General features: G+C 61.2%; 1 protein-coding gene across 2 annotated transcripts; it reads left to right on the top strand.

Annotated features, from left to right (window-relative positions):
• Positions 1-405: 405 nt before the first annotated feature.
• LOC136112091 (PH and SEC7 domain-containing protein 4-like) lies at positions 406-13,463 on the top strand. 2 transcript variants are annotated; one of them, XM_065856565.2, is made up of 14 exons: positions 406-465; positions 1,952-5,357; positions 5,457-6,453; positions 7,602-7,724; positions 7,818-7,898; positions 8,625-8,737; positions 8,977-9,035; positions 9,147-9,236; positions 9,374-9,417; positions 9,490-9,653; positions 11,229-11,505; positions 11,589-11,733; positions 11,817-11,954; positions 12,876-13,463. In XM_065856565.2, exons 2-14 carry the CDS (start codon positions 2,045-2,047, stop codon positions 13,128-13,130), a joined length of 5,799 nt encoding a protein of 1,932 aa, XP_065712637.1. In that variant the 5' UTR covers positions 406-465; positions 1,952-2,044; the 3' UTR covers positions 13,131-13,463. The 2 variants fall into 2 exon arrangements, with proteins under 2 accessions (XP_065712637.1, XP_065712638.1); XM_065856566.2 differs by lacking the exons at positions 406-465; positions 5,457-6,453 and having other exon boundaries at positions 5,159-5,357.
• Positions 13,464-14,078: the final 615 nt, after the last annotated feature.

Raw genomic sequence — 14,078 nt, 5'->3', positions numbered from 1 at the left:
TGCTTTGCAGTGGGAGGGGCAGGATCGGGCCATGGGGCACAGGATAGGGCTCTGTGTGGCCAATTCAGCCAATGAGGGGAGAGGATTGGGCCCGTGGGGGTGCAGGATCGGGCCCATGGGGGGAGTATCAGCCCATGGTGGGAAAAGATCGGGCCCAAAGGGGGACAGGATCAGGTCCCATTTGGCATGATCAGCCGATGCAGGACAGGATCGGGCCCATTGGGGGCAGGATCGGACCCATACAGGGGAGATTCAGCCATGATGGGGCAGGATGGAGCCCCTTTGGAGACAGGATCGGGCTCATTTGGGGCAGGATCGGACCCGGCGGCCCGAGGGGGCGTGGTTTCCATAGGGGGCGTGTCCGTAGGCGGGTTTGACCCCTCCCGACCCCACCCCCGGCGGTAGGGCGGGAGGAAGGGGGCGGGGCCGTCGCTGGCCACGCCCCTCGCTGCGCTCTCGCTGCCGGTAAGGGGAGGGGAGCGGGGGGGGACACAGCGGGACCCCGGGGGGTCCCCACGGCCCGGGGGGCGGGATTGGGGGTTCCCTTGGGGCCCCCCCAGAGCCCTCAGCCCCGCTCAGCCCCGCCCAGCCCCTCCCGCCCCGCCCGGGAGGGTCCCCCAAACCTTGAGCTTCCCCCCAAAAACCCTCGGGGCGCCCCCACTCCTGGGTGCCCCCCCAAACTCTTGGGATCCCACATGACTCCTGGGGGGTCCTCACGGCTCCTCCGGAGTCCCCACAGATTTCTGGGTCCCACCCACCCCTTGGGGTCCCCCCCGCCCCTTTAGGGTCCCCCCCACACCCTTCGGGGTGCCCCCCAACCCTTGGGGACCCCTAAAAGCCTCCGTGCAAACTTTTGGGGTGCGCCCCCACCCCCCGAGTCCCCCCCAGTCTTCTATGTTTCCCCCCCCACCCTTTGGGGTCCCCCCAGAGCCCTCCCTATACCTTTGGGTGCCCCCTCACCCCTCAGGGGACACTTTGGGGGGGGACACAGGGTTTTGGGGGGGGGCACCCCACAGTGCACAGCAGCACCCACTTTGGGGTGCACCCCCCCAAGCAATGACCCCCCCCAATGCAATGGGGTGCCAGCATCCCCTCCTTGATTTGGGGACCCCCCCCCAGTGCTGCAGGAAGCAGCACATTTAGGTGCCCCCCCACGTGGCACAGGGGTGCCGGGGGTGACACACACGAGTGGGTGACCCGTGACCCCCCATGGTGGCAGTGGGTGCTGCGGGATTTTGGGGTGCAGGGGGGGCCGTTGGGTGCCCCCTCCCCTCCCCGTTTCCTGCCCCGGCGGGGCCGGAAGCCGTGGGTGACGCAGGTGACGCGGGGCCGTGACACGGGTGACACGGGTGACACGGGTGACACGGGGCGCGGGTGCTGGGCCCCCACCCTGCGGAGGGGCCCACCCTGACCCCCCCTCCCCACAGCCTCTTCCTCCTCCTCTTTCTTCTTCCATCCCTCCTTCCTCCTCTGGCCCCTCCCTCCAGCTCTTCCTCCTTCCTCCTTCCCTCTCTCCGTCCTTTCCTCTTTCCTCCCTCCCTTCTTCCTCCATCTCTCCTTCCTCTCTTCGTCCTTTCCTCCCTCCTTTCTTCCTCCATCTTTCCCTCCCTCTGTTCCTTCCTTCTTCCTTCCTCTTTTCCTCTCTCCCTCCCTTCTTGTTCCCTCTCTTCCTCTTCCCCTCTTTCCCTCCCTTCTTTCCTTCCTCCTCCCTCCCTTCATTCCCTTCTCCCTTCATCCCTTCCTCTATTCCCCTCCCTCCATCCTTCCCTCCCTTCCTCTTCCTCCTCCCTCTCTTCTTCCATCCCTCCCTCCTCCATCCTTCCCTTTTCCTTCTCCCTTCTCCATCCATCTCCGTGTCCTCCTTCCTTCCTCCCTCCATCCCTCTCTCCTCTTCCTCTCCCCCACCTACGGGAACCCCCCACCCACCTCCATCTCCCCCTTCTCCCCCCAGGTCTGACCCCCGGCCATGGGGCTGGGCAGGACGGGCGGGACGGGCGGCTGCCCGCGTGCGCCGGGGGGGCGGCCGTAGGGGGGACACCGCGCCATGGAGCCACCAAAGACCCCCCCGGCCACCACCCCCGGGGTCCTGGCGGCACAGGATGCCATCGTCTTCTCGGGGGCGGGGGCCGAAGGGGTGACCCCCCCCGCCGTGGTGACACCTGCCACGGTGACACCAGCCTCGGTGACAGCCACTGGCACCGACGTGTTCTGGGCCAGCCTGCTGCAGGCCCAGCTGTGCGTCCAGGAGCTGCAGGGAGCGCTGGACGGACAGTGGGACGGGGGGGACAACGACTGGCCCCCCCAGCAGGGCTGGGACAGCGCCGGGAGCAGCCGGCACCGGTGTGGGGCTGCGGCGACGGGGGACAACGTCTCACACCAGCACATGGCCAGCGGTGGGGGCATCTCGCCCAGATTGATGCCCATGGATGGGACCATCTCACCCAAGACCATGCCCACGGATGGGACCATCTCACCCAAGACCATGCCCACGGATGGGACCATCTCACCCAGATTGATGCCCATGGATGGGACCATCTCACCCAAGACCATGACCACGGATGGCACCATCTCACCCAGATTGATGCCCATGGATGGGACCATCTCACCCAAGACCATGCCCACGGATGGCACCATCTCACCCAGATTGATGCCCACGGATGGGACCATCTCACCCGAGACCATGACCACGGATGGCACCATCTCACCCAGATTGATGCCCATGGATGGGACCATCTCGCCCAAGACCATGCCCACGGATGGGACCATCTCGCCCAGATTGATGCCCATGGATGGGACCATCTCACCCAGATTGATGCCCACGGATGGCACCATCTCACCCAAGACCATGACCACGGATGGCACCATCTCACCCAGATTGATGCCCACGGATGGCACCATCTCCCCCAAGACCATGACCACAGATGGGACCATCTCGCCCAAGACCATGACCATGGATGGGACCATCTCCCCCAAGACCATGACCACAGATGGGACCATCTCGCCCAAGACCATGACCATGGATGGGACCATCTCCCCCAAGCTGATGCCCACAGATGGGACCATCTCGCCCAAGTTGATGCCCACAGATGGGACCATCTTCCCCATGGATGAGAACATTTCACACAAGAACCAAGGCCATGGATCCACATACAAGAGCATCTTCCACGTGTCCACAGGTGGGAGCATCTCACACGAGCACTATGGCCATGTGTCTACAGATGGGAGCATCTCCCCCAAGTTCATGCCCATGGATGAGAACACCTCCCATGAGCACCACAGCCACGGATCTGCATACGACAGCATCTTCCACAAGTCCACAGGCGGGAACATCTCACCCAAGTCCATTTCCATGGATGAGACCATCTTCCATGAGCACCAAGGCCATGGATCCATATCCATCTTCCATGTCTCTGCAGATGGGACCATCTCACATGAGCAGATGCCCATAGGTGGGACCATCTCACCCAAGTCCACACCCGTGGACTTGGGTCCCTACCAAAGCTGGGGATTCGCGTACGAGAGCATCTCACACATGTCCATGGGTGGGGGCAGCTCCAACAAGCACCGTGGCCACGTGTCTACAGATGGGAGCATCTCGCTCAGGTCCGTGTCCATGGATGGGAGCATCTCCCCAATGGATGAGACCATCTTGCAGGAACACCTGCTGATAGATGGGACCATCTCGCCCAAGTCCATGCTCATGGATGGAACCATCTCGTACAAGTCCATGACCACAGACAGGAGCATCTCGCCCATGACCATGACGATGGATGGGACCATCTCACAGGAGAAAATGCCCATGGATCGGACCATCTCACCCAAGTCTGTGCCCATGGACAGGAACATTTCACAGGAGCATGTGCCCATGGACAGGAGCATCTCACCCACGACCATGACCATGGATGGGACCATCTCACAGGAGGACAAGACCACAAATGGGACCATCTTGCCCAAATCTGTTCCCAGGGCCGTGACCATGGATGAGACGATCTCACAGGAGAGCATGACCATGGATGGGACCATCTTATATAAGTGCATGACCATGGATTTGACCATCTCGCAAGAAAACATTACCACGGATGGGACCATCTCACAGGAGAACAAGCCCAAGGATGGAACAATCTCGGCCACGACCATGACCACAGGTGGGACCATCTGGCCCAAGTTTGTGCCCCAGGACGGGACCATCTTGCAGGAGAACAAGCCCATGGATGGGACCATCTCGCAGGAGGTCAAGCCCATGGATGGGACCATCTTGCCCATGACCATGACCACAGATGGGACCATCTGGCCCAAGTTTGTGCCCCAGGATGGGACCATCATGCAGGAGAACAAGCCCATGGATGGGACCATCTCACCCAAGTTCATGACCATGGATGGGACCATCTCGGAGGAGATCACGCCCACAGATGGGACCATCTCACCCATGACCACAGATGGGACTATCTGGCCCAAGTTTGTGCCCCAGGAGGGGACCATCTTGCCCAAGACCATGACCAGCGATAGGACCACCTCACCCAAGTTCATGCCCATGGATGGGACCATCTCACAGGAGAACATGCCCATGGATGGGACCATCTCACCAAAGTTCATGCCCAAGGATGGGACCATCTCTCAGGAGAATGTCTCCATGGATGGGACCATCTTGCCCAAGACCATGCCCATGGATGGGACCATCTCACCCAAGTTCATGACCATGGATGGGACCATCTCTCAGGAGAACATGCCCATGGATGGGACCATCTCAAAGGAGAACGTCCCCAAGGATGGGACCATCTCTCAGGAGAACATGCCCATGGATGGGACCATCTCAAAGGAGAACGTCCCCAAGGATGGGACCATCTCTCAGGAGAACATGCCCACGGATGGGACCATCTCAAAGGAGAACGTCCCCAAGGATGGGACCATCTCTCAGGAGAACATGCCCATGGATGGGACCATCTCAAAGGAGAACGTCCCCAAGGATGGGACCATCTCACAGGAGAATGTCCCCAAGGATGAGACCATCCCGCCCATGACCACAGATGGGACCACCTCACCCGAGCAGCACGACCCCCGAAGCAGCGAGGATGATGATGATGACGACGATGATGATGACGATGGTGGCTCCTCGCGGGACGAAGACCCCGGTGACGATGACGATGCCGATGATGAGGAGCCCCACTTCCACACCAACCCCCTCTTCCAGAGCCGGCTGCCCCCACCCATGGGTGCCCCCCAGGGGGTTCCCCTGTACCGCCCCCACCAAGCTGCCCTGCTTATCACCCCAGGGGAGAACAACACCCCAGGGGACATCGTGGGGTGTCCCCCCCTGGCCTGTACCTCAGGAGGGGACGTCCCCAGCACCGTGGAGCGGGGTGAGTGTGGGACCCCCAGCCTGGGGTTATTTGGGGGGGTTGGAGGGGCACTGGTGCTGATGGGGACCCCTCCCCGCGTTGTGTCTTCTCCCCCACCAGGACCCCCCCGACCCCCAGACCTGGCACTCGCTGACCCCCCGGATCAACCCCTGGGTTTCGGGGACCCCCCCGGACCCTCCACCCCCCCAGGTGGGGGTGACCGGGACCCCCCCAGCCCCGGTTGCCCCCCAGGAGAGGGACACCAGGATCTGCCCCTCCTCAAGCCTGTGACCCTCCCAAAGCCCCCCCTGGGAGGGGGGTACCAGCCCCCCTCACCCCCCCCAGATTTCACCCAGGGAGGGGAGGACCAGACCCCTCTGCTCCCCCCAGATTTACCCCCAAAAGTTGGGGACCAGCCCCCCCCTAAACCATTGCCCCCCCCATATTTGCCTGAGGGAAGGGGGGACCAGAAAACCCCAACCCCCACATACCAGCTCATGAGGGGGGGTTTCTGGCCCCCCCACAGCCCCTTGACCCCCTCAAGTCACCCTCAGTGCCCCCCCAGCCCCTTGACCCCCCCAAGGCTTCCCCCCAGCCCCCCATATCAGCCCATGAGCCAGGGGTACCAGCCCCCCCCCGCTGTCCCCCAGCGCCCCCCCAGCCCCTCATATCAGCTGATGACAGGGGGGGTCCATCCCCCCCCGAGCCCCCTAACCCCCCCTCATCTCCCCAAGTGCACTCCCCGCCCCGTGACCCCCCCAAATCTGCCCCCCAGCCCCACATATCAGCCCATGGCGAGCCCCCTGCTAAGCCCTCTGACCCCCCTGGATCCCACCCCCTCATTTCGCCCCCTGGGAGGGGGTCACCACCCCCCTGCCCCCCTCTCCTCCCTTCCCCCACGGGGTCCCTCAGCCCCGGGGGGGGGTCCGGGGGGTCGCCCCCCCGCATTGGGACCCCGCTGTTCCCGGGTGTCCCCGGGTGTTTCCTGCGCGGGGGGGGAAGCGGCGCAGGGTCCCCCCCCCGTCACCCCATCGTCACCGCACCCCAACGTGGAGGAGCTGCCCCCCCCCGCGACGGCCCAGGAGCCCCCCCCGGACCCCCCCGCCGGCACCCAGGGGTGAGGGACGTCGGCGCCGGCCACATGGGCCCCCCCTTCCCTCTGACCCCAAACCCCCCAATCCATCTGTGTGTGTCCCCCCGCCCAGACACCCCTGTGCCCCCCCAACCCCATCTGTCTGTCTGTCCCCCCCCAGACACCCACTGGCCCCCCAGACCCCTGTCTGCCCCCCATTCCCCATCAACCCCCCCCAATCTGCCCTCCCATTCCCCATCTGCCCCCCCAACCCATCTGCTCCCCAAAATCCCCTCCCAGCCCCCAAATCCTGTCTGTCCATCTGCCCCCCAAATCCATCTGTCTCTTCCCCCCACCCAGGGACCCCCAACTTCCTGGCCCCCCCAAACCACCTAATTCCCCCCCAGCTCCCCCAATTCACCCCTTCCCCCCTATCCACACCACACAGTGGGGCAGAATTAAGGGACCCCCCCTGGCCCTTCTGACACCCCCACACCCCCATCTGCTCTGTCCGTCTGTCCCCCAACCAACCCCCAGCCCCCCCAATCCCTCTGACTCCCCCAAATCCCCTGACCCCCCAAATCCCCTAATTCTCCCCCAATTCCACCCCATCCACACCACCCAATGGGCCAGAATTAAGGGACCCCCCCAGCTCTTTCTGACACCCCCAAACCCCCATCTGCTCTGTCTGTTCCCCAACCACCCTCTGACCCCCCCAAATCCCCTGACCCCCCAATCTCCCCAGCCTCTCCCACATCCACACCACCCACTGCAGCAGAATTAAGGGACCCCCCTGGCCTTTCTGATACCCCCACACCCCCATCTGCTCTGTCCGTCTGTCCCCCAACCAACCCCCAGTCCTCCCCATCCCTCTGACCCCCCCAAATCCCCTAACCCCCCAATTCTCCCCCAATTCCCTCCATCCTCTCCTACACCCACACCACCCAATGGGCCAGAATTAAGGGACCCCCCCCCAGCTCTGACACCCCCAAACCCCCATCTGCTCTGTCCGTCTGTTCCCCAACCACCCTCTGACCCCCCCAAATCCCCTGACTCCCCAATCCCCCCCCAAACCCCCCAATTCTCCCCCAATCCCCCCCCTTCTCTCCCACATCCACACCCCTCAATGGGCCAGAATTAAGGGGAACCCCCCCACACCTCACACAGCCTGACCCCATCTTGTCCCCCACCAGGTGCCCTCCGGGGGGGTCCCCAGTGTCCCCGGGCCAGCGAGGGGACGCACAGCGCTTGGCCTCCCGCCTCTTCCACCTCGATGGCTTCAAGAAATCCCAAGTGGCCTCGTTCCTCCGCAAAAAGTAACGATATGGGGGGGGGGAACCCTTTTTTTGGGGGAGGTCACACACCCCCTGGGGTTGGGGACCCCTCTTCAAGCTCCTGTCCCCCCCCAGCAATGATTTCAGCGCGATGGTGGCTCAGGAGTACCTGGAGTTGTTCCAGTTTGAGGGGCAGACGCTGGACCAGGCGCTCAGGTAGGGATAGGGGGGGTTTACTTGGGGGGGGTGGCAAATGTGTCCCCCACAATCAATAGCATGGCTGAGATTTGGTGGGGGGAGGAGATGGGGGTGTTGGAGCTGGGGGGAGGAGAGATTTGGGATGTTTTGGGGGCAGATTTGGGGTGATGGAGGGTCCAGGGGGGTGGATTTGAGGTCATGGGGGCAGGTTTGGGGTGGTTTAAGGTCCAGGGAGGCAGATTTGGGGTGTTTAGGGGTCTGGGGGGGCAGATCTGGTGTATTTTAGAATGAGGAGGGGCAGATTTTGGGTCTGGGGGGGCAAATTTGGGCTGTTTTGGGGTCTCGGGGGGCAGATTTGGGGTGGTTTACAGTCTATGGGAGCAGATTTAGGCTCTTTTGGGATCTGGGCGGGGGAAATTTGGGGTCTATAGGGTTGGGGGGGACAGATTTGGGGTGCTTTACAGTCTATGGGAGCAGATTTAGGCTCTTTTTGGGATCTAGGGGGTTAATTGGGGGTCTATAGGGTTGGGGGGGGGCAGATTTGGGGTGTTTTTGATCCAGGCGCGTTCAGATTTGGGGTTTATAGCATTGGGTGGGGGCACACGTTTGATCCACCAGTCTCTAGATGGGAGGAGATTTAGGGTTGGGGGGAGCAGATTCTAGAGTGGGGAGGGGGGGAAGCCATCTCCTGGGGGGGTGTCTGGGAAGGAAGGGGGGGTGTCAGTATTTTGGGGTCCCCCCCAGGTCATTCCTGCAGGCACTGGTGCTGACGGGGGAGACGCAGGAACGCGAGCGCATCCTCAGCCACTTCTCCCGGCGCTTCCATCGCTGCAACCCTGGTGCCTTCCCCTCCCCCGGTGAGTGAGGCGGGGGGCAGCAGCCCCAGCCCCCCCCATGAACCCCCAAACCTCCCTATGAGCCCCCAAACCCACCACATGCACCTCAGGACCCCTCCCACCTTCCTTTCCCCTTACCCCATGCTGTGCCTCAGTTTCCCCACCCATCACTGTGGGGCACCCCCATTGGGGTTCAGGGTGGTGGGTGCCCTCACTGTGGGGGGGGGTACACCCCAATTAACCCCCCGATCCCCCCCCAGACGCCGCGCACACCCTGACTTGTGCCATCATGCTGCTCAACACCGACCTCCATGGGCAGGTGAGGGGGGGGGAAAATATGGGGTTTGCAACCCTAAAAACCCACCCCTTGCATTTGTGGGGTGCAAAACAAATTAAGGGGGGGCACTTATAGATTTCCCCCCCCCCCCAGCGCCTCGGCCGGGCCATGACCAGCGCCGAATTCATCGCCAACCTCAGCGGGATGATGGATGGGCAGGATTTCCCCAGGGAGCAGCTGAAGGTATTTTGGGGGGGTTGAGGTTGAAAAAAGGGGGGGGGCACCCCCTAGAACCCCTCCAAACCCTTTCCCCCTCCCCTTAAATACCATTTTCCCCCCATAATCCCATTTCCCCCCCAAATCCCATTATCCCCCCCCAGGCTCTATACAGCTCCATCCGCAATGAGAAGCTGGCGTGGGCAGCGTGAGTACGAGGCTAAAAGGGGGGGATAATTTGGGGTGGGGGGGTCACCCGGTGATGCTGAGCACCCCGTAGGGATGAGGAGGAGGAGGAGGAGGAAGGCAGGGGGGGCAGCCCGGCCCCCCCCAGCCGTAAGAAGAGCAACCCCTTGGTGGAGCTGCCTGGGGGGGCCGGGGCGCTCACCTACCGCAAGGGCTGGCTGGCCAGGAAGGTGCTGGCGGAGGCTGATGGCAAGAAAAGTGAGTTGGGGGGGTCCAAGGGGGGCGATTTGGGGGGGGTATAAGGTCCAGAGAGGCAGATGTGGGGTGTTTTGAGGCAGATCTTGTGTCTGGGGGGGGAAATTTGGGGTGTTTTGGGGTCTGGAGGGAGAAATTTGGGGTGTTTTGGGGTCTGGAGGGGGAGCAGATTTGGGGTGGTTTAGAGTCTATGGGGGGCAGATTTTGGCTCTTTTGGGATCTGGGGGGGAATTTGGGGTCTATAGGGTTGGGGTGGGGCAGATTTGGGATGTTTTGGGTCTGGGGGGGACAGATTCGGGGGAGTTTAGGGTCCATGGGGAGCAGATTTAGGCTCTTTTGGGATCTGGGGGTGGGAATTTGGGGTCTATAGGGTTAAGGTCCATGGGGGGCAGATTTTGGATCTTTTGGGATCTGGGGGTGGGAATTTGGGGTCTGTAGGGGTGGGGGACAGATTTGGGGTGTTCTGGGGTCGGGGGGGAGATTTGGGGGGTTTAGAGTCTATGGGGGCAGATTTAGGCTCTTTTGAGATCTGGGGGTGGGAATTTGGGGTCTATAGGGTTGGGAGGAGCAGATATGGGGGTTTAGGGTCCATGGTGGGGCAGATTTTGGCTCTTTTGGGATCATGGGGGAGAATTTGCGGTGTTCCAGGGTCTGGGGGGGCGTATTTGGGGCTGTTTAGAGTCTATGGGCTAGATTCTGGCTCTTTTGGGATCTAGGTGGGGAATTTGGGGTCTATAGGGTTGGGGTGGAGCAGATTTGGGGTGTTTTGGGGTCTGGAGGGGCAAATCTGGGGTGATTTGGGGTCTGGGGGGGACAGATTTGGGCGGGTTTAGGGGGCAGATTTAGGCTCTTTTGAGATCTGGGGGTGCGAATTTGGGGTCTATAGAGTTGGAAGGGGCAGATATGGGGGGTTTAGGGTTCATGGGGGGTCAGATTTAGGCTCTTTTGTGATCTAGGGGGGAATTCGGCATCTATAGGGTTGGGGGAGGCATATTTGGGGTGTTCTGGGGTCTGGGGGGGAGATTTGGGGTGGTTTAGAGTCCACGGGGGGCAGATTTTGGCTCCTTTGGGATCTAGGGGGGAGAATTTGGGGTCTATAGGGTTAGGAGGGGCAGATTTGGGGTGATGTAGGGTCCAGAGGGGCAGATTTGGGGTGTGAGGGGCCAGATTTTGGGGGGGCTTGGGGTTCAGGAGGGAATATTTGGGGTGGTTTGGGGTCTCCAGTGTGGGACTTGGGGTGTTTTAGGGTCTGGAGGGGCAGAATTGGGGTGGTTTCATAGCAGACTGGAGGTTTTGGGGGGGTCATCTATGGGGTGGTTTGGGGGCTGGTTTGGCTTTTTTTGGGGTCCAGGGGGGATATTTGGGGTGTTTTAGGGTCCAGGGGGACAAGTTTGGGGTGGTTTGGGGGCCAACTGGAGGTCCTGGGAGGTACAAGGGGGGGATGTGGGGTGGTTTAGGGCTAATTGGGGTGCAACGCTGGGGTCTGTTGGAGCTGGAGGGGGGGTCCCAGCTTTGGGGTTTGGGGGGGGGGGGGGCGCGAGGTTCAACCCGGCCCCCCAACTTCTCTCCCCCCCATAGCGCCGTGGGGCAGACGAGGCTGGAAAGCCTTCCACGCTGTTCTCAAAGGGACTGTCCTCTATTTCCTCAAACTTGGGGGGCGAACGGGGGGTCCCCCCCGGGCCGGAACCTCCCCGGCCCCCCAGGAAGAGGAGGAGGAGGAAGAGGGGGCACCCGAGGCCGAAGAACCTTTGGGGGTTCACCACGCCTTGGCCGAACGCGCCAGCAAATACACCAAGCGCCCCAACGTCTTCCGCCTGCAGACGGCCGACTGGCGCGTCTTCCTCTTCCAAGCCCCGTGAGTACCCCCCCCAAAAAAGGGACGATGACGTCACTGCAAGGGCGATGATGTCACCCGTGACCTCATCCATCCCCATTCAGGACGCCGGACGAAATGTTCTCCTGGATCTCGCGCATCAATTTAGTGGCCGCCCTCTTCTCCTCGCCCCCCTTTCCCGCCGCCGTCGGGTCCCAGCGCCGCTTCGTGCGCCCCATCCTGCCCGCCGCCCCCAGCCGCTGCCCCCCGGTGAGCCCCACGGGGTTTGTTTTGGGGGGAAAAGGCACCCCTGGGTGCCCCCCAGCGCCCACCCAACTGTTGTCCCGTGGCAGGAGGAGCAGCAGCGCTGCCACGAGGAATGGATGGAGCGGGTGGCCCAGGAGCTCCATGAGCACCAGCGGAACCTCCCCGAGAAGCGGGGCCGGGCGCTGGACGAGCATCGGCTGCGGAGGGACTACCTGCTCTATGAGGTGTGGCTCGTTAACCGCTAATTAGTGTCGTTATGAGGCATCAGGGACATGGGGATGTCCCCATGGTGGTGGCTCATTGCCAGCCTTATCCTCCCCATGGCAGAGATGCTGTTATGGGACACAAGGGACATGGGGACATCACCATGGTGGTGGCTAATCTCCATCCTTATCTTCCCTATGGCAGAGACAGGGCTATGGGACACAGGGGATCCTGAGGACATGAGGGACACCAGGGACATGGGGACGTCCCCACGAAGCTGGCTTATCTCCAGCCTTATCCTCCCCATGGCAGAGATGCTGCTGTGGGATACAGGGGACATGGGGACATCCCCATGGTGGTGCCTCATCTCCATCCTTACCTTTCCCCACGGCAGAGATGCTGCTATGGGACATTAGGGTCACCAGGGACATGGGGATGTCCCGATGGTGGTGGCCCATCTTCATCCTTACCTTCCCCATGGCAGAGACACCACTATGGGTCACAGGGGACATGGTGGACACAGGGGACACCAAGGACATGGGGACACCAGGGACATGATGATGTCCCCATGGTGGTGCCTCATCTCCATCCTTCCCCCATGGCAGAAATGTGAATGCTATGGGACATGGGGACACAGGGATGTCCCCATGTTGGAGGCTCATCTCCATTCTTACCTTCCCCATGGCAGAGATGCTGCTATGGAACATGGGGACACCAAGGACATGGGGATGTCCCCATGGTGGTGCCTCATCTCCATCCTTCCCCCATGCCAGAAATGCTGCTATGGGACATGGGGACACCAAGGACATGGGGATATCCCCATGGTGGTGCCTCATCTCCATCCTTCCCCCATGCCAGAAATGCGAATGCTATGGGACACCAGGGACACAGGGATGTCCCCGTGGTGGTTCCTCATCTCCATCCTCATCCTCCTGCTCTAGCGCCGCCGCTACGAGACCTACGTGCAGGTGCTGGAGACGTGGCTGAGCGCGGGCGCCCAGGACCTGGAGCGCTGGGAGTCGCGGGCAGGGCCGGTGCTGACCCCCCCGGACCTCCCCACCCTCACCAAGGCCCATTCCAGCCCCTCGCTGGCCCCCGAGCCCCCCCAGGGCCCCACCATCCGCGTCAAGAGGAACATCTCCGAGCGCCGCACCGTCAGGAAGATCGTCCCCAAACGCAACAAGAACCTGCTGTGACAGATGGGGGGGGACACTGAGGATGGGGGGACACACACCCCTCAATTCACCCCGGTACGAGGTTCCTTCGGGCACCACCAGCATTGAGCCAACTCGGGGGGGCTGCGATTTAGGATGGGGAAACTCAGGGAGACCCCCCGTAAAAAAACAAAAGGGATGGGGGGGGTCACAGCATCCCCCCACTAAATAGAAAGTGTGTGGGGGGTCACAGCCCTCCCAAAAACAAGGGGGGGGGGGGGTCACAGCCCCCCCTGGCCCCCCAAAAGCGTCGCGCTGCACCCCCTCCCCGCTGCTCTGCATAGTGCAATAAAGGTGTATGTGTCACCGCTGCCACCCCCGTGTCCCCAAATGCCATAGCGGGGGGGTTGGTGACACTGGGAGGTGACAGTATAGACGATACCCAGCGGCGTCACCTATAGGGTGACCCCCCGTCCTAGGGTGTGCACCCCCGCGGCCCCTGAAACACCCAAAATGACCCAACGCCTTCATTTTATGGCCCTGTCCTCAGCCAAAGGGACCCGACATGGACCCAGAGCACCAAAAACCCCAAAATCATGGGGAAACGCCCCAAAACGTTCATGATGTGGGGCATATGGGTCCCATTCCTGGAGCTCTTCCTCACTGCAGGACTAATTAACAGCGCCAATTGGGGCTGCTGATGGGGCGTGGTGAGAAATTTATGATACATTTATTCTAAGGGGGGAATTAATATTTAGATTTTAATATTTGTGATATATTTAGTCTAAGATGGGATTAGTATTTAGATTTTTAATGAGGAATTTATTCTAAGGTGGGGATTAATATTTAGATATTTTATGAGGAATTTATTCTAAGGTGGGGATTAAAATTAAGATTTCTTTTGAGGAATTTATTCTAAGGTGGGGATTAACATTTGGATTTGACATTTATATATAAATTTATTCTAAGGGAGGGGATTAATATTTAGAT

The sequence above is a fragment of the Patagioenas fasciata genome, chromosome 26 (genome assembly GCF_037038585.1).
Source record: "Patagioenas fasciata isolate bPatFas1 chromosome 26, bPatFas1.hap1, whole genome shotgun sequence".
NCBI lineage: Eukaryota > Metazoa > Chordata > Aves > Columbiformes > Columbidae > Patagioenas > Patagioenas fasciata.
The sequence above is the reverse complement of the archived record's forward strand: the minus strand, read 5'-3'. Positions and strand labels throughout refer to the sequence as shown.